Below are 19,914 nucleotides of genomic sequence, written 5' to 3'. Positions count from 1 at the left end.
TGTTAACCATATGTTGTTCAGTGTTAATCCCATGAGGATATCCTATTGTTTATTTAGGGATTATGGATAAGGAGCATATGCATGCGGACTATTGCATGATGATCTATGTAATGACCTAACTGCACAGTAATCTCCTGTCTGATAAGAAAAAATGATGATTTTAACGCATTGTGCCGCTGTCGTCATTTCTCCAACCACCACCTTTTCTTTGCGTCTCAGAACATCTGCCATCTTGAGTCAGTGTCAGCGTCAGCGCTCAACACGCCGAGGCACTTTCACATGGAGGTCCAGTGGACTTCTGTGTGTTTTGTTGACCGTCAGTGACCTGGTACTGACGTGACGCCTTGTCTGTGCAACACTTGTAATAAAGCATATGGAATATAATTGTGCATGAGAGAGTGAAGCACAGTTCTGGATGGCCAAAATAATCCCTAATTTCATTCCATAGGAAAGTAAGAAAAGCTCCACGTACACTGAGGAAGTGTGTGAAGTTAGAGTCAATAGATTCAACTCAAAAAGAATAGAAAAGAAAAGAAAGACAAAAGCAGGAAAAAGCTGGACTCAGACTGAAACTCAGAATCAGCTAAATTTGCACAAACGTGTAATTTGACGCCGGTTTCATTTTGCTCTTTGTACTTGTACACAACACGCAAATATAAAAAGACAAAAAAAGACATTACAGAATACAGAAAAACAGCAAAGAGTGGTCCAGAAAGTGCAGATAGCTGGACTAAATTAACAGAAAGCTAGAAAGCGTCGCCCTCGTTAAAAAACAAGGAAATAATGGAAATAAACTCAACTGAGGACGGACCGACACGCCGTTATAGACAGATTGTGAAGAATGGACCCGAGAGGACGTTGCGTAACTTCAGGTGTCGACCAAACAGGTAAGACCTGAGCCGCACAACCTTCCCTCCACCGGGGAGAGCGAGGACACACATGTCATTCACACAACAGGAGGAACACACACACACACACACACACACACAGACAGAGGTGGTTGATTGTCATACACACAAAACACACACATCGTGTTGGTTCTTGAGGGAAGTTGTTCCATCAAGAGGATATCAAGGTCTTACAGTTGTTGGTCTTTTCAAAATAAAACTCCTTTTTTTTAGCCTGTGTCTGTGCTGTGTTTCAAACAGTAGAAACTAGAGTAGAGTTTGGTTTGAACACCAGTTTGTTTGTTATGGTGTTAACATTTTGGAAACCGTGTGTGAAAATCTTCCCGTTCCCATTTTAAGTCCCAGCATGCCCCATTCAGACAATTTTTTTGCATAAAATACGTAATTTTTCCATTTTTCAACCGAACGACACAGTTTCTTGACTGAAACTCCTTCCTAACAGACCAAGACTTTGTTTTATTGTGATGTTTGTTGCAGGTTCTGATTCTTTAGGTCCTAATCTTTCCATAAAGGTGTCTTATTGACGCTCCAGGAGGCTTTTTTGGGGAATCTGGCTCATATCATGCTGGATGTTCATAGTTACCATCAAAATATCTTTTAAAAGTGATTTTTTTTTTCAGATATACATTTTTTTCTCAAGACTTTGCTGAACAAATACATACAATAAACACAAGTATTGTAATTATTTCGGGGTTCCAACGACGACTAGAAGGAGGTCTGGAGACAACGTTGCTTCCACAGTTAACTTCGTACTTTATTATGTTTTTTTTAACCATCACAGACTTTGTTCAGACCTCATCGGCTGTCTCCGTTACTTCACCCAGAGTCTCACCACACGGCTGTTTTTGTGACCTAAGAGTGACAACGGACTTCACCAACAAGCTGGATGTGCGTCAGTGTGGTGTGTACATCTACACAAAGAGACCAACACCAAGCCAGTGGACGGATCCACCAGTCATCAACCGATAGGGAAGTAAAACCTCGCACAATCAGTTTGGGTTTAGTCTGCCTCTCATACGGTCAGATGGGTTAGAGTTAGCCCGAACCCTAACCCTGAGGGGGGGTTAGGAGGTTATAGCGGGGGAGGAAGAGGGGGAAGTGATGGGTCATGGGAGGGAGGAGCAGAAAGAGGAAGGAGAGGAGTAAAGAGAGCAGTGGAGGGCTGCTAGAAGGGGGTTTCCAGCCAAGCATCAGTCTCTGCTCCTCGATTCATGGCTGTCAAGGATTAGACTGAGAGAGACAAGAGGTCAGAGGTCACCCCCCGCCCCCCCCTCCTCCTGTCCTGACCCACCATTTGCTGCTGGGTTGAACTGCAGCTTGGGAGGAGAGAAGCTCCTTCACAAACTTCATCAGAAGATATCAAAACCCATATAAGAGACACCCAACATCGTCCCATGAGTCCCTCCATAGCTCCTGAAGGGAGCATGCTACCAGCTAGCATCCTGCGTGTAACAAGCCTTTCCCTTTGAGGATTCGATTGGCCGTAAAACCAAAATGAGTTCTCATCTATATTCTGTGGAATCGATGCCAGACAAAAGGAGCGCCGTCATGAAATATATGAAATTTATATTCATCCCTTTTGGTGTCTGATTCTTCCTCAAAGAGCTTCAAGGAGCAAAGAGAGTTTAGTGACTTTCTAACTCCGACGAGTCAAAGATATTCAGTCTGTTTTAACAATAATTAGACTTTACAAAATGTCAAAGTTCACATAAAATCCTGCGTGAGGCTCAACTGTGGATTTGTCTTCAACCTGCCATGATCCACTGACTGCTCTGTCGAGACGCCGCCATGTTCCAAGATCTATGATACTTGAAAACTGTGGAACCAACGTTGTCTCCAGACCTCCTTTCCCCTGTTTGAATCATTGTAGGAACCCCAAATGAATTCCAATACTTGTGTTTATTGTATGTATTTGTTCAGCAAAGTCTTGGGGAAAAATGCATATCTGCAACCAAAAAAAAGATATTTTGATGGTAACTATGAACTTCCAGCATTCCCCAAAAATGCAAAAAAGCCTCCTGGAGCGTCAATAAGACACCTTTTTGGAAAGATTATGACCTAAAGAATCAGAACCTGCAACAACAATCACAATAAAACAAAGTCTCGTCCTGTTAGGAAGAAGTTTCAGTCAAAAAACTGTGTTGGTCTGTTAAAAAAATGGAAAATTACGTATTTTATGCCAAAAGATTGTCTGAATGGGGCATGCTGGGACTTAAAATGGCCGCGGGAAGATTTTTGCGCACATTTTCCAAAAGGTTACAGCGTTATCCGGCTTCAAGACCTGGTTCCTGCAGCGCTACGTGACAGGAAGTATTGATAAATCAATACCTTCCAGACCGTGTCACTCAAATTGAACATTGATTAATATCCTGAAGCCGGATTTATGGCCGAGCTGACGTACCGGATCACAATAGACTATATAGACGTGTGTCTTATGGACTGAAAAAAAGAGCGAAACAGGAAACACATGCAGTGTAGATCCAGAACTGGGCTAATCAGAGAAAGTGATCACAGGGTCCTGGTAGACCACACTGACTGCAGAGCACAGAGCTCCTGCTCTCCAAACCCTCCTCCTCGGTGTCTTTTGGGTGGGTAGACAGAGTGAGGGGACCCACTGAGGGGTGTATTGTCTTGGGGTTTCCCTCTTGTTAGCACCCTTGGCCTCTCAGCGTGCTGTGTCACACACACACACACACACATACACTCGCACACACACCGCCGTCCACTCCACCCCCTCCCTGCCCTGTCTTTTCGGATCACTTAACAGGACAATTACTCTATCCATCTTTTCATCGGGGTCCATTGTGTTTGTACCCTCGGTTTAGAAAGCTTTTATGGGGAAACCATCTCTTTCTCTTCTTTCAACTCTTTCTTCTTGGCCACATTCACATTGTACCATTTATAACACTGATGCTACTGCTTTAGGTTCAGGGTCAGTAGCAGACTTGTCAAGATTTAGAAGTGTGTTAAAGGCAGGCTTTAATGATTTCAAATTGTACTGCCAGGCCCTCCTCCCCTTATACGAGAGGAAATAGTAATATAATAATATTGTGTACCCTATCTTCCATTTATTGATGGGGCCAAACGGAGCGAAAACTGAAACCTAGAAGGACTGAGGACGTTTGAGAAGCGCATACTGCGCTCCGAGGTCTGCTTGTACCGAGTACGCAGTGATGCTCGTGACCTTTAGCAATGACTTCAACAAACAGAAACAGCCTGAACATGAAGAAACTCTGCAACGACTGCATGAGGCTGAGACGACTGGAGATGAAGATGCAGCGGTATGCGAAAGCTAAGTGGGCCATCCATCCATCTATTCATCCATTTATCCATCATCCATTCATCCATGCATCTATCCATCCATCCACCCATTCATCCATCCATCCATCCATCCATCCATCTATCCATCCATCCATCTATTCATCCATTTATCCATTTATCCATCATCCATTCATCCATGCATCTATCCATCCATCTATTCATCCATTCATCCATCCACCCATTCATCCATCCATTCATCAATCCATTCATCCATCCATCCATCATTCATTCATCCATGCATCTATCCATCCATCCATCCATCCATCCATTCCTCCATTCATCAATCCATCCATCCATTTATCCATCCACCCATTCATCCATCCATTCATCAATCCATTTATCCATCCATCCATCCATCCATCCACCCATTCATCCATCCATTCATCAATCCATTTATCCATCCATCCATTCATCAATCCATCCATTTATCCATCCATTTATCCATCCATTCATCCGTTCATTCATCCATCCAATTATCCCTCCATTTATCCATCTATCCATCCACCCGTCCATCCATTTAATAATTTATCCATCCATCCATTCATCTGTAACACAGATGATCCATTTATCCATCCATGCATTCATGCATCCATCCATTCATTTAACCATCCATTCATTCATCCATCAATCCATCTACCCATTAATCCATCCATCCATTCATCCATCCATCCAAAGGGCCCCAAAAGGGAAGAAAGAACACAAATTATAACGTTTTAATATTTTTCTATACTATTATTTCGATATACAAAAGAAGCCCACAACAACATACCTTCATGCTTGTGTAAATAGCTCATACATCATTACCCTAACAGCCAATAGATGACGAGCGTTAATGTCAGTAACTACTCCTTTAATTCATATGGGCAAGTTGGAAAGACTCTTCTGGTGTCGAGAGAGTCGAGCGTTGAGCTTGTGACGAGTCTGTTGAACAGGACGATTCGGCTGCATGCGGTTAGCTCTTGAGGCTGTTTCTCCTCACATTAAAAAGGAATCTGAGGCGAGTCCAACGGCCTTTGTTTCACTTCTACATTAAGAAACAAGTGTATGTGTAGGTGATACAAGGTTCTATAAACTCTTTTGCTTTCCACCAATAGGAATGCAGCGATCATACGGGCCGTATGAATTCAGAAAACTCTGGTGAAAGAACCCTTTTTTCAACATCAATTGTTCCCCAACATGTTGCAGTAAATTCTTTGGTTTGAAACCCCCCGTGGAAACACGTTTCCAACCCCCCTCCTCCCATACCACCAGGCTGGAGTTGGGGGATGAAGGGAGAGTCTTTGACAAGAAGCCCTGCTCCGCTCTCTCTGCTGGTGTCCAGACTTGATAGCCGTGATGCCGGGCCATTCATGGACTTAAAAGGCGCTGATGCACTTGAGAAGCCACTGGGAGCGTCCTTCCTTCCCTTGATACACACACACACACACATATCACAGAGGGTGTGGGACGCTCTCTGTTGTGTAGTTGTGTAGCACTTCTACTTCTTTTCCAGCTAATGCTACGATCTGCTCTCATGTGCTTGGTCATTTTAAACAGAATCTTTGCGTTGCTGCATTATGTTGCAATTGCCAGTTGCACAACAAATATAAAACACATGCACATCCTTTGTTACAGCCTCCAACACAATGTTTGAGGTTTGATCAGGACAAAACGAATGACTCAGTGAGGCAAAGAGGATGGTGATGATTACCAGAAGACAAACTGACACTTGGTAGGAAACTGAAATGTTCTGTTGACCCATTCCAACCCGACGTCCTCTGTGTGCCGGCTCTGTGAGGACGTCACTTCCTCCTTTGCTCCAGATGACAAGGTCATGATTGAAACCACAACGAGATCAACAATATTTGTAATTTTGAGGCACAAATAATTGATCCAATCACGTAGGAGGACTCTGTGTTTTAAAATGCTCATGAGACCCTTAACAATGAAATGTTAGTCTTTTGTCTCATTTCACCAGAATGAATAGCTGTCAATGTATTTCTCAATGAATGTATTATATACATAGACTGTTGGCAAGAAGTGATCGTAGTCACCGTGGTTTTTGGACTACTATTTTGAAGTCTTGAGTTTCGCATTTTGCAGTCAGTCGCCATCTTGGTTTTTTTGCAGTCGCCATTTTGTTTTGTTTTTAACCAGAAGTGACAGGAGAGGGTGGAGCTTAGTGCAACTAAACGCCAAACGCTGCTAACGGCACTCAACTCCCAGACAGGACAACGTCATGGCAGCAACCTGTCAATCGCCTTGTAGCCCCGCCCCTAAAGCATCCCCTGCTTCATGGTCTGTTTGACCATAATGTACAAAATGAACATCATGCTGTATAGAAGACTAGAAACTAGAGATTGAGACATAAACTCATGTTTACAAAGTTTACTGAGGGAATACATCAAGAGAGAAGTAGAGTCACTTATATAGACTTCTATACAACCAGACTTTTCATTGCAACCAGAAGAGCCGCCTCATGATGGCCAGAAGAGAGAACTTTTTAGACACTTCTGCACTGCCTTCACTTTTCAGAACTGCAGATTGCTGCATGGAAGACCCAGCACCATCCCTCTCTGCCTCTGTGGAGCCATTCTGTCAGGAGCATTTCTTTTCATGTATCTCCAGTGAAGGATGGTGAGGTTAGATTCCTCAGCATGGAGACCTCTGTGTGCTCTCTATAGCTGCCACCACATTCATCTTCAGCTACCGGGTTCACACACTCATCAGTCACGACTCTTTCCTTCCACACCTGCTCTGATCTTCATTTGCATCTTTGTCAAGCTGTACATGCATCTTTATTTGGATGTAAGGTGGCTGCAATACAGAACATTTAGACATTTTGGATCAAAGGCACCGATAAGCATTTTGCACCACAAAGACAACCAGTATCTTGTTAAAAACTTGCCAGCAAGTTGTATTAAGTAGAACTTGTCCATTCCTGGATGCCTATTGCCTAAAGAGAACACTATTGGCACCATTGCAACACCTTTACGGAGCCCTGTGCCGTTGCTCCTCAGGCCAGAGACCCGTCCTGCAGCGTTAGTGGACGACGTAGCAGAAGGCTAGCGCAGCCGATCGCCGCGGATCAGTCTCCATTGTAGGAGGGATCAATCACGACGGTCCTATAGAATCTGGAGGCCGCTATTGTGCGCGGTGTCCAGAGTATGACCCTGGACCCGGCCACCCTGAGGAACTGAGGTCAAAGGTCACACACACACAGACATGGAGAGACATGGCTGCGTGGAACTCTGTCTCCGTCGCTCCCCCAAGACTAGCTAGCACGCTACAAACCGACGCTTGGTGGTCTCCAGACCGTAGACACTGAATCTTGGGCTGCTGCAGCTTCTCCCAGCATGCACTGTATATATATACTATGTATTAATATATATATAATACATATAATCATTATTATTAACACTGCATTATTATTAACACTGCATGAATTGCCGTCTTTTTGAATCTGCCCCACTTTGATGTTCTTCTCCATAGAGACTCATCTAGTGCTCCTCACACTAACGGGCTCCAGCTTAGATTGGCACACAAACCTAGTAGTTTTTGTGCTTTTGTGCATTTGTTTGGGACTATTTTCAGTCTTTGGACTGTGGGAGGTCACCAGAGGAAACCACACGGGGACAAGAAGACATGCAAACACACAGAAAGAGCAGAATGACACATGTGACACACAAGTATATTGCATTAAATTACATATTTCATTATTTTATCAGTGCTTTGCAGCCAATTTCCCCGAGGGAGGAGTTCCTCATTATTATTAGCTCACTTGTCATGATGATATATATTTATATATATAGATATATAGAGATCTATATAGATATAGATCTCTATATATCTATATATGTAAGACTAGTCTTACTGCCTGTCTCACCTCAATGTTTAGAGGATTGAAACGTTTGTAAACTAAATGAAATAAAAACAAACAAACAGTAATCTACCTTTGTATGTTTCTTTTGTGTAAGATGTTTTTAATGCTCCCTCTGAGTGTGAGTTATATTTCATAATATAGCTAAAATATAACCAAGCTTTATGAGTATCAGTCCATTCGGAGAGTTCTAAACTGTTAATATCTTCTAGATCTCCCAAGGTTGTTGGAACTTTCATTTTCATTTTTTGGTGTTTTGTGTGTATGTGTGTGCGTGTGTGTGTGTATGTGTGTGCGTGTGTGTGTGCGTGTGTGTGTGTGTGTGTGTGTGTGTGTGTGTGTGTGTGTTTCAGAATCAAGCTCGCCAGTCTTAACTCTGAAGCGGAAGTCAATGACTTCCTACTTTAAATTAAAAGTAAAACATTTGCAAGTTCAACAATAATAATAATAAAGCTAAATCCCGGCCAGTATCAATGTCATTTCGATGTCATTTCTATCGTTGGTACCACGATAAAGTGTGTTTTTTGTGGACTAACAGGTCCACAACTACTGGGTTAACACACCTTTTTAGAAACGGGGTGCGGCTGATGTTACCCTCAACGACTGGTGAAAAAATGTTGCGTGGTTTTATTTTGACACTTTGGACCGGATGTGTCGTCACGGTATGCTAATGAGCTGTCCGCGGCCAAGAAGAGCACGCGCAGCAGGTAAACGCGTTGCACATGGCCGGCGGAGAGAGAGAGGGAGAGCGAGAGCGAGAGAGAGAGCGCGCGAGAGAGAGAGAGAGCAGCAGCGCGCGCCCGGAGTTCCGTCTCGTGCAACAAAAGAAAGAAACTGAAAAGCCCGACGACACCGGATAAACCGAACCGACCGAGACCAGCGAGGACGCGTTTTATCGACGACATCTGGCGCTCACGGCTCGTCCGACCTGTAGCTGAAGTTAGTAACTCTCTCGCGAGTTAAAACGAGTTGTAGGACCGCTGTGTCCGCAACATGAGGAGCGGGGAACAATAAGTATCGCTAAGTTTAAGCTAGTTGTGAGGTTCGTCCCCGCAGGGACACACAAAGGAGACCGCTAGAAGAGCCAGAGCTGCCGGGCCGGCGTCATGGATCCCCGGCTGCTGTGCTGTGAGGGGGACAGGCCCGTCATCCGGAGGGCCTACCGGGACGCCAACCTGCTGAACGACCGGGTCCTGCACGCGCTGCTGCGGGCGGAGGACAAGTACCTCCCCGCTGCCAACTACTTCAAATGCGTCCAGAGGGAAGTAGCTCCGTACATGAGGAGGATAGTGGCCACCTGGATGTTGGAGGTGAGTTCAACGCCGATATAATGTGACGTGTTGCGGAGACCCGCGTCGACAAAACGGGGTTTTTAGAAAGTTCATCTTGTTTTAAGTGCGACGGTCCTGGGTCCAGGAAGGTCTTTTCGAGAGGCATTGAGGGACGGTGGTAAATTCGGCATTCGAGCTTTCATGCAACTCTTCTCCGGTGAGGAGTGCGTTCAGACGGCTCCGAAGCACCACGCAGCATTTTGGGGCCACGAGAAGAGGAAGAAAAGGTGCTCGTGCACTTTGTTTCGGTTGTCCAAAAGATGACGGACATTTATGTCCAATTTAAGGTCAAACTTGTATCAGGAGGATCTAAAGTGACTCGATGAGTTACGTAATGCCGCATGTTCCTTGTGCTTCTGAACGGAGCTTCTGGACGGCGCTCAGCTGGAGTAACGTAACGGACTGTAACGTAACGCTTTAGTTACATGTGTTCAACCTGTTGGAGGACAATGCAGCCGCTTTTCAACACTCAATGAGGTCCTCTAAGTATTAATGTCTTCAATAAACGCGTATTTTACTGTAACGTTTCGATGAAATAACAGTTGCGGACATAACTTATGGATAAATGACTTTATTAAAACTCTTGTCTTATTGTCGCAAGCTGGCCGCGAAGACCACGCGATGCCTTTGTGTGGCTTTAAAGCTCTCTGAGATAACAGTACTTACGTTTTATTCAACTGTACATTAAATTAATGAAACATCTTTAGTTTATTTATTCATAAGCCAAGATGTTAGTGAACCACAGCACTCTGTGAGCTGGTTTTCTCGAGCATTCCTCACTTCTTTTGTAACGTTGCTTCCCACCATGTCGACCCCTTTTCTCGGTAATTGGACGAGAAATGACAGGGAAATGCATCTAAATAAATGCAACAAATGGATCTACCTCGAATTTGTTGCCTTAACTTGTTAAGTTAATGGCACGAAACCAATAAAAAGAACGAACAGTACTGTAGCTGCAACCAGCGCTTTTGAGTCGGTAATTGTTACATGTCAATGAAATATTTCTGCATGTACATTTCTTTTGTCGTGCCATAAATGGTATTTCATGTTCACCCCAGTCGACATCTTTGCATTCACTGCTGGCCCCATTCCTCCCTCATGATTTATGACCGGCCTGAAACCTTTTCTTACAAATAGTCAACTTTACAACCAAGTCTAAGTTGTTTGCAAACTAACTGCTTTAAACCGATCTTATATAAATCTTTAACCAGCTTCCCACGGACTTGTGACCTAATTTGCCTGCACCATATGCAGTAAAACAATTTATCATTTTTTAGCATAAGTGCCAGTCAATTTATATATATTTTATTTATTTTCCTTCTCAACTCAGATACCTGAACTCTTGTTTTATGCAGAAACCAGTGCTCTAATCTCTTATTGGCATCATTGTGACTGGGCTGAAGTATCCAGTATGAGTTGTAATAACTCATCAGCATCTGCTTTGCTTGTCTGCAGGTGTGTGAGGAGCAGAAATGCGAGGAGGAGGTCTTCCCTCTGGCCATGAACTACATGGACCGCTTCCTGTCGGTGGAGCCCACCAAGAAGAGCCACCTGCAGATCCTGGGAGCCGCCTGCATGTTCCTGGCGTCCAAGCTGAAGGAGACCATCCCTCTCACCGCGGAGAAGCTCTGCATCTACACGGACAACTCGGTCACGCCCGCCCAGCTGCTGGTAGGTCGTCTGAGCGGGGACGCGACCGTTGTAAGCTCTTAAGTAGGAGCTTTGGTTTCGAGGTATCGCTGGCTAGCGGCCATATTGGTTATGGATTTGCTGGCCCCTAGAGGAGGACGTCTAATAGTTTGTGTAATCTCCGGACCATCTCATCACGTCACCAACAGACGAGGCTGCGACTAAAGGCCCAGACGCACTGAAAGTGACTTTAAAGAACACTTGTTCCATATGTTAGTGCATGAAATGAGTCTGCAGCAACCGAAAGCTGCAGTATCCGTTTGGAGAGCTAAAGGGAATCAACAGCTCATAATTTGACCCCATTTTATTGAAGATAAATGATTAATAAATACTATCGTTGTATAAATAAACAACTGACTGCTAAAAGTACACTCTGTTGATCACTTGATGTTCTGTTGCTCTCTGCAGGAAGCTGTCAGCCAAAGATAGTCAGAGGAAAGAGGTGTCACTCTGTTACCTCGAGTTAAACTTTTATCTCTATCATGTCAATAATTTACTCTCATCCACTTTGTAGTTTTGAACTTTTTTATTATTTAGGCCAAGTTAAAAGATAAGGAAATCTCTAATATCCAACAATGTTGCTCATATATACACTTTACTTAAAATATTGGTAATTCTGTGATGTCTGTGATTTAAATATGATGCCTTCAGGGTACCCCGGGTGCATCAATGAAGGTGTTATTTTCTAGGTTTGGTGCATTGGGGGCAATAAGTATCTTGGAAAAAATCGGGTGCATTGTCATGAAGTTGACTGGACATTGCTGGTCCCCAGAGGAAGCTCCCTAATGGGTTGTGATGACCTCAGCCCTTTCCTGCAGTGCACCCTTAAAGCTCAAAATCCCAATAAGTAGACATAAAACCCCTCCATCCCCACCTTAATCCCAGCATCTGTCCGTTGGCTCACACTTGAACGTGTCCTTCTGTCTCTCCGTCCACGCAGCAAATGGAGCTGCTGGTCTTGAACAAGCTGAAATGGGACCTGGCCTCGGTGACCCCGCTCGACTTCATCGACCACTTCCTGTCCCAGCTGCCCGTCAGGAGGGAGAACCGGCCTATACTCAGGAAGCACGCGCAGACCTTCGTGGCTCTGTGTGCCACAGGTGAGCGCCTGACTGCTTCACCAAACTCCCATTCACTTAAGTTCATGTCACCTGTTGAGGTTGCTGAGATGGCAACTCCACCTCTAACTGCATGAAACCAACTCGTACATCAGTGGGTTAATTTTTCCACCCCAAATAAAATGCAGATATGACTCTTCCATGGCTCTGTAGGCCATTTGATACTATTCTATCTCTATTTAATAGACTCTATTGAGTTGGACCGCTGTATTCTACTTTAAAGTCAACACTGGATGTCTGTTGGTTTGAGCACCTTTTCTAAGATCTGCTTTCTGAGATTGGGAACACTTTGCCTGTCGGCGGCTCTCGCCGTGTCAATGGCGGCTTCCAGCTAGCAATGCTAACTACAGCTACTACTGCTGAAGCTAACAGTTTCATCACATCCACCTGAACACGGGGCTGTTGAGTCTGACTCTTCAACTCATCAGACCTCCTGATGTTGCTTTCTTGACTCCTTCTTGTTCCTTTTCTTTTCAAAGTGCTCCGCGTTAACGTTTCGTTTCGATGCTTCTGCAGACGTGAACTTCATTGCCAGCCCTCCCTCCATGGTGGCGGCGGGCAGCATGGTGGCGGCGATGGAGGGCCTGCAGACCAGAATGGCCGGCGACGCCGCGACGTCTCAGAAGCTGACGGAGCAGCTGGCACAGACCATCCGGAGCGACCCGGTGGGTCCACGAGTACACAGACAGACAGACGGGGGAAAAGGGGTTTTAGCTTTGCTGCAGACTGCTCTGGGGCGTCCATTTTAAGTCCCAGCATGCCCCATTCAGACACTCTTTTGGCATAAAATACGTAACTTTTACATTTTTGAACCGAACGACACAGTTTCTTGACTGAAACTCCTTCCTAACAGAACAAGTCTTTATTTTATTGTGTTTGTTGTTGCAGATTCTGATTCTTTAGGTCCTAATCTTTCCATAAAGGTGTCTTATTGACGCTCCAGGAGGCTTTTTTGGGGGAATCTGGCTCATATCATGCTGGATGTTCATAGTTACCATCAAAACATCTTTTAAAAGTGATTTTTTTTTTTAAAGCAGATGTACATTTTTATCCCAAGACTTTGCTGAACAAATACACACAATAAACACAAGTATTGACATTAATTTGGGGTTCCTACGACGACTCAAACAGGGAAAAACACTCAAACAGGAAAAAAAAGGAGGTTTTCAACGGTTTGAATAAATAAAATAAATTCATAGTCTCTGATTTCCAAACTGACTCTCTGTCTCTCTCTCTTTCCTTCCTTCCTTCCTTCCTTCCTTCCTTCCTTCCTCAGGACTGTCTCCGGGCGTGTCAGGAGCAGATCGAGTCGCTGCTGGAGACGAGCCTGCGACAGGCGCAACAACCCCAACACTCGGTCACCATGGAAGCTAAGAGCCTCGGCGAGGGGCAGGACCTCTCGACGACACCCACAGACGTCCGGGACGTGAACATCTGATGGCGCGCTGCAGACGGAGCGGACCGGGCCTCACAAACACACACCATGTGCTGCGTAACCTTTGGCGCGCTGACGGCATCGAGACTCACTCCTCACACCGAGTCCAGAGAGGACTGGAGGGGGAGCGGCCGCCATCACGCGTCCAGCACACCGATGACCTTTAAGACTGGCGTTCAGCCGACACCGAAACTCTACCCAGGCCTGTTCAGTGGGGCTTCTGACCCGTGGGCCTCGGTACCGACCGACCCGACGGCCGACCGAACGTCGCTCCACCGAGGCCGACACGTCTCGCCGCCTTCAGACATCTCTTGTAGGAAAGTAACTTGCAGATATTTTAATGACCCACTTCTCCTGGAGTGTTGGAGCACACGTTAAGAGCGTCAAATCAAATGGAAAATAAATGTGTGACCTTTTTAAAATGTGTGTTTGGACATAAGCGAGTACTGAAAAGCAGTTTAAAACTATTCTTTTATTGTATGTTTCCCCTCGTATGACATGTTATACTCTGCTGCGTCTACAGTCATGTGTTGTCTGACCCAATCTAAGTCTTTTGATTTGAACATGTAAGTCATAATCTGAACAGTAACTTGTATTTGTAATGTTTTTCATTGGTCTTTTCTCTTTTGTGTGATGAACACTGGGGCCGGTCCGCGTGTAGAATAAGACGTTGAACACAGTCACGTGATGAAAACATGAAGTTGTCCGTGTGAGCTGGAATGTGATGCTTCAGGACATGGACAGAGACGTCTCAACCTCACCTGGCCCCACGAGGAAGGTGTGAGTGAACCGCTGCTCAGGTGGGATGCGGTGCTCGCGTTGCACCACTAGAGGGCGGTGCGGTCTCTTTCTCAAGTTCTCTGACATGAGTCACTGCTTTTTCACCTGAGGAAAAGTCTCAAAACACTACTATTCACTCTTCAATGTGTGTGTTGTCTCCGGTTAAATCAACCTGAACCCAGCGCTCACCGCTCTCCAGGAAAAGGGAATAACCGGCCTGCATTGTGTAAGATAAGATACCAGGTGTACTTTTTATTTATTGTAACGGTTGAGTTGTCCTGATGGAAAGTCTGTTTATGGATCCAGCTGCTGTTCTCAAACTTGAAGGTACAAATATTCTGCTTCTGGAATCGAGAAGCCTCAACAAATGTTCCTGCGACGGCGTGATGACCTTTTTGTAGTTGTTTTTTATATTTGGTGTGACGGGCATGGCCCTCATGACATAAGCTTGTATCAGGTTGAGCCTCATGTTGGTGCTGTTTGTGTGTCTTTGTAAAGATGAATTAAAGAACTGATGACACTGTTGCTGTTTCTATCATTTCACTCTGACAAATTTATGTTTTCAGTTAATTATACACTTTTTATTTTGATTATTCTCTTGACTTTCTGCCAATAGACCCCACTAAATGCTTAAGTGGACCTTTTAAATTCCTGGCCGGGCGTCTCATCGCCGACATGAGCGAGCACGCTGAGCAGCAGTGAACTCTGACCTGCTGAGTCAGCAGACGTCAGCGCCAAAACCCAGACGCAGGCTGGAATCCGTCTTTCTCTTCACGAAGCAACGAGACGGAGAGAACAATCTTCTACGGATGAAAGCCTCGATGCAGGCGGGGTTCACACGCTCATGAAACACCTGGAACAGCAGTTTTAAAATGTTCATTTACAGGCCTGGGAGCGCCCTTTAAATAATAAAAAATCCCTAAAAGTGGTGTAAATGTGTTGTATTCATGTGTTCATGACGTTCATTCACGCTGAGTTATAAATAATGAATCTGCTTTTAAAAGAAAGAGGCTCAAAATATCAGCAGCATACATACAGGCGTCTATATAAATGTTTATTCTTTTAATCTCTAATTCATTTGAGTCATTTAAGGTTTACTGTATGCTTTGAATCCTCATTGTTTGTTTAAATACTACATTTTATCACTTTTTACTGTTCACACACACACATTTCACACAATGTTTGCTGATGAGCATTTAGTTTAAAGTCATAGAAATGTGAATAAAAGTCATGGAAATGTAGTTTAAAGTCATGGAAATCTAGTTTAAAGTCATGGAGATGTGGTCAGAATGTGTTTGAACCCGGACAGAGCTGCGTTAGTTATATATATATGATATGTGACATGGTGCTTAATGCTCGACGTAATGCTTGGAAAATTAGGTTTTTTGGCAACATTTACAAACTGTCAGGTTTTCAATAAACAACTTGAACGATGACTCTTTAAATAACTCAACACGACTCATGTCACTGGTGGTTTCTCCTGATTCAACACAAAGTGACAAAAGTATTCAACTCTTCTCAGCTGTTTGTTGGTTTTGTAGACTTGTAATAGTCTGAAGTGTGAATATCGGACTTGCACATGAATAAGAATAAGAATTGTTTAATGTGCATAATAAAATACAAGAGAGGGATATGATAATTAATAAGGGATATTATTATAAGAAGGTCACTGTATGTGTTTCATTACTTCATAATGATTCATGGAATGTATTGAAACACAATACAGTGTTGATCAGGTCACGTGGGTCTGGAGTCATGAAGAGGTCGTTTACACACCGATGGGGGTTTAGTGTCGACAGAAGAGCTTTTGGTTTGAGGAACAAAGGGAACAACTGGACCACCTGTGGTCTGGGGATCTTCTCCTGGTCTTATGGCAGGAGGGGGATCCATTTGCATCTGAACTGCTGCAGAAGTGCAGAGACTTTACATGCATGAGGTTCCTGAAGGAACCTGCAGAATTACTGGCTTAGTCGGCCTGAAATTAAATGATCCGGTTCATGTAAACACATTTGTTTGAATAACTGCAGTCCGACTACGATCCGATCAACACTCCTGGATGACTCGATCCCACTCGGTTGATAATTCAGACATCCCGGCATGTAAACGGTGAATCGGATTAGGAACTGGACTATGCGCCTTAGAGCATGCTCAAGATCCCGCTGCCCCCTCTCTCCCTCCTCCCTCTTCCCTTCCCCCCTCCTCCTTCCTCCCTTCCTCCCTTCCTCCCTCCCTCCCTCCTAAGTCATGACCCGGAAGTCAAAAGAGATGATAAGTTGTCTCGGCCGGCAGAAACAAACAAACGTAAAAGTCAGGTTACAAGACGATACTACCATCGGTGAGTGTCTCCGCTAGCTCCCTGCTGTAGCCAGCTAGCGCTGCTGCTAGCTCCCTGTTTTTTCTCCCCGCTAGCTCCCCGCTGTAGCCAGCTAGCGCTGCTGCTAGCTCCCTGTTTGCTCTCTGTTAGCTCCCTGCTGTAGCCAGTTAGTGCTGCTGCTAGTTCCCTGTTAGCTTTCCGCTAGCTCCCCGCTGTAGCCAGCTTGATTCTGGTGCTTCTTTCCTCACGACCACCTGGGATTTTTAGACACATTCTTTGCATTATAGGTTGAAACATCCGACGGCCTGATGGAGCGATGACCAAAAGAGTTTTGCTGTGTCGCCTTAACTCCTGAGGTCTTTGCTCTCAGTATTAGCATCTTTAGCACCCTTTTGCTGTTAGTTCCTGATGCAAACGTGATGCACGACGACAGCAGGTTGTGACAGCGTGCATGAGGAATCTCAGTCCATCCCTGATGGGCGATAACAGTCTTGGGTTTGGGTGCTGCAGCGTCTCCTTCACATCTCCGTCACACCAGAGATTTGTCAGGTCAGCATATTGTGACGGCCACTAGAAGCTTCCAGGTCCTTGGTGGACTTGAGATCATTGACTTGTTTAAAGGTCCAACGGTTGCCACCGAGTCTTGCTGCAGGTCTTTGCACGCACTCGAGGGTTTTTGGCCACAGGCCTCCTCAGAAATCTGGTGGCAGCCATTAATAGCTTCCTCTTCCTGCCACTTCCAGGTCTTTGCAGCCAATGTTCCTTTAACTTTGAACTTTTGAACTATGCTGCCAACCTTATCTCTAGGAACATGCAGTGCTTTCGCTATCTCGTTGTATCCTTTTCCTTGTTTTGTGCAAGGCAATGATCTTTTCTCTCAACTGTTTGGACAATTCTCATGACTTACTCATGTTTCTAATATGCAACCAAACGTCCCTGCCAGTCCAGGTATGTTGTATGTGCTCTATCTCTGTCTCACACCTGATAGGTGACTAATGATCCTTTGATAAGTTGCATCAGGCCTGCTTGAGATAACACCTGATTTGCTAATGTGTGCTGCAGACCACTTCTCTGTTAGTGACCATGATGTAAGTGGAGGCCGAATAACTCTGAACACCGTAGCTAACGCTAGCAAGTTGTGTCGTCTTGTTTTTAAACAATGGCGGAAGAGTTTCACTGACTATGTGCTGGATGGCCCGACATTTACTCACCTGAAGAAACCAGGCATGAAGAGCAAAGAGCTGCCTCCACTGCAAAGATGGAGTTATCTGGAAGAGCTATCTTAGCGCTTCTGAGATGGAGAGAAAATGTTTCAAACAGCCTTGAAGCTCCCCGTTAGCAGAAGGCTAAAGTATTAGCAACTATTCCCTCCATCTCTCAAATAGCTTAGCTCTCTGCGTGCGCAGTGTGTTCACAGTTAGCAGAGGCTAAGCTAAACTATTCAGAGTGTTTGTTGTACATATCTTCAATAGTTTAGCATAGAGGGAACATTTCCTCTGATCCTGTGGGCCAATCAGTCGGCATGAGTCTGTTGTCTGTATGACTTTTAGTGACAAATGAGTTTCCCCACTGGGGAGCAATAAAAGTTTCTAATCTATCCCTCTAATAGTTTAGCGTTCAAAATGTTGTGCTGCGACCGCTCTGGCAGCTAAAGTTAGCGCAGGCTAAGCTAAACTAGCCATATATGATCTCTGTTACTGTACATCTTTACCAATAGTGTGACTTTGTAAGTCTTGAATCACAGTTTTTCATCTCAAAGGTAACACAACTTCAAGTTGGAGTCGTACACCACTGACACCAACAACGCAGCCACAGGGTCCTTTATACACTTTACTTTCACTTTACTTCTGTCTCTACTCGTTCCTTTGTTTTGCCTCCAGCTAACACGCTATGCTACCATGCTATCATGCTATCACGACGCCATCACAGGGTCCTGTACTCAATCAAAATGTGATCAGACTAAATGAATTGATCAGGTGATGGAACAGAGTTCCAGTTCAATGAAATTACATTTCAGGAGCTTGCTGCTTGATGAGAAATTTCAGTTTTGTTCAACAACAAAAGAATCCAGAGTTATCTGACAAACACCCGGCTCAACTTGTGCACCTGCAGCTGCGACTCTGCTGCCGTGTGGCCTCATGTGTGCAGGTGACATCCTCTCTGGTGGATTCCTTCAGGTCTTTCCAGACCTCTTTCTTCTAGAAGTACACGTGAGGCCGATCTGCCTCGTTATCAGCAGGATTCCCACGTCAATAGAGACCTTTGTTAGTTTAACTTGTAACCTTTGGATAACAGTCTCCAAACCCTGACTCATGCCGTTTGAACTCTGTGTGCATTGTTACAACAAAAGGAAGATGTCAGAAGAAACACAGTCACTCTGAGATTAATTAACTGTTTCCCAACAGAATACAAGAGAACTAGTTTTGACCTCATAGGATCTTCATCCAACCAGAAATATAAAATACACATTAAACCATCAACACACTGAAAGTACACTTTATGCACACAGAAGGATTCACAAAATCACAACTATATATTTCTGCATTTGTATGTAATCTATTTGTGAATGTTCATGTGTGCATTTATGAATGTTTATGTGTGTATTTGCCGATACTGAGACTGATCTGCTCCGTAGGGTTTTAGCTCTGACGCCGCTCACCTTGAACAAACAGGGACTTTGCTCTGTTTCCAGACGGGAGGCAGTAACATGAAGAAAGTAAAAAGTCATCCGAATGACTTTTCCTGTGAAGTCAAAGACGCTTAACACACATGAAAGAAAAGGCTGCCGTCAAGAAATGTGATTAATGAATCACAATATGTGTGATAAACCACGCAGACGATGAAGGATGTGACATGTTCACTGGTTTCAGTGAGGTCACAAAAGTTCAAACATTATCCCAGAATGGATAATATATCACATGAAAACACACAATGACTTGAATGAACTTGTTTAAGCTGTAAAGCCTCAAAGTGTCCTGTTGGGTCAGAGGACAAACTCACTCGTCCTGCAGTCGAACGCTGTGACACACTCAGGCTGCAGGAGATCATTCACACAGCTCTGCACTTCCAAACAGCCACAATGACAGAAATGTGTATGAAATGCTGCGTGGCGCTTCAGTTTGATGAGATAAGAAACACTTTGTGTTGTGTGTGAACACT

General features: G+C 44.5%; 1 protein-coding gene across 2 annotated transcripts; it reads left to right on the top strand.

Annotated features, from left to right (window-relative positions):
• Positions 1–8,826: 8,826 nt before the first annotated feature.
• LOC137803969 (G1/S-specific cyclin-D1-like) lies at positions 8,827–14,949 on the top strand. Of its 2 annotated transcripts, XM_068602871.1 has the most exons (6): positions 9,005–9,027; positions 9,145–9,398; positions 10,875–11,090; positions 12,049–12,208; positions 12,743–12,891; positions 13,503–14,949. In XM_068602871.1, the coding sequence occupies exons 2-6, from the start codon at positions 9,195–9,197 to the stop codon at positions 13,662–13,664; spliced, it is 891 nt and encodes a 296-aa protein (XP_068458972.1). In that variant the 5' UTR covers positions 9,005–9,027; positions 9,145–9,194; the 3' UTR covers positions 13,665–14,949. The 2 variants fall into 2 exon arrangements, with proteins under 2 accessions (XP_068458971.1, XP_068458972.1); XM_068602870.1 differs by having other exon boundaries at positions 8,827–9,398.
• Positions 14,950–19,914: the final 4,965 nt, after the last annotated feature.

Source organism: Clinocottus analis, unplaced genomic scaffold (assembly GCF_023055335.1).
Source record: "Clinocottus analis isolate CAN_PGR_092001 unplaced genomic scaffold, fCliAna1.0.p SCAF_6, whole genome shotgun sequence".
In the NCBI taxonomy this organism is placed as follows: domain Eukaryota; kingdom Metazoa; phylum Chordata; class Actinopteri; order Perciformes; family Cottidae; genus Clinocottus; species Clinocottus analis.
Note: the sequence above shows the minus strand (reverse complement) of the source record. Positions and strands in the feature narration are given on the sequence as shown.

Bases quoted from the DNA above. Each gene is read 5' to 3' on its own strand.
- LOC137803969 (XM_068602870.1), top strand. From the start codon at position 9,195: ATGGATCCCCGGCTGCTGTGCTGTGAGGGGGACAGGCCCGTCATCCGG. The intron at 12,209-12,742 runs GTGAGCGCCTGA...ATGCTTCTGCAG, and splicing joins CGTGGCTCTGTGTGCCACAG to ACGTGAACTTCATTGCCAGC. The intron at 12,892-13,502 runs GTGGGTCCACGA...TTCCTTCCTCAG, and splicing joins AGACCATCCGGAGCGACCCG to GACTGTCTCCGGGCGTGTCA.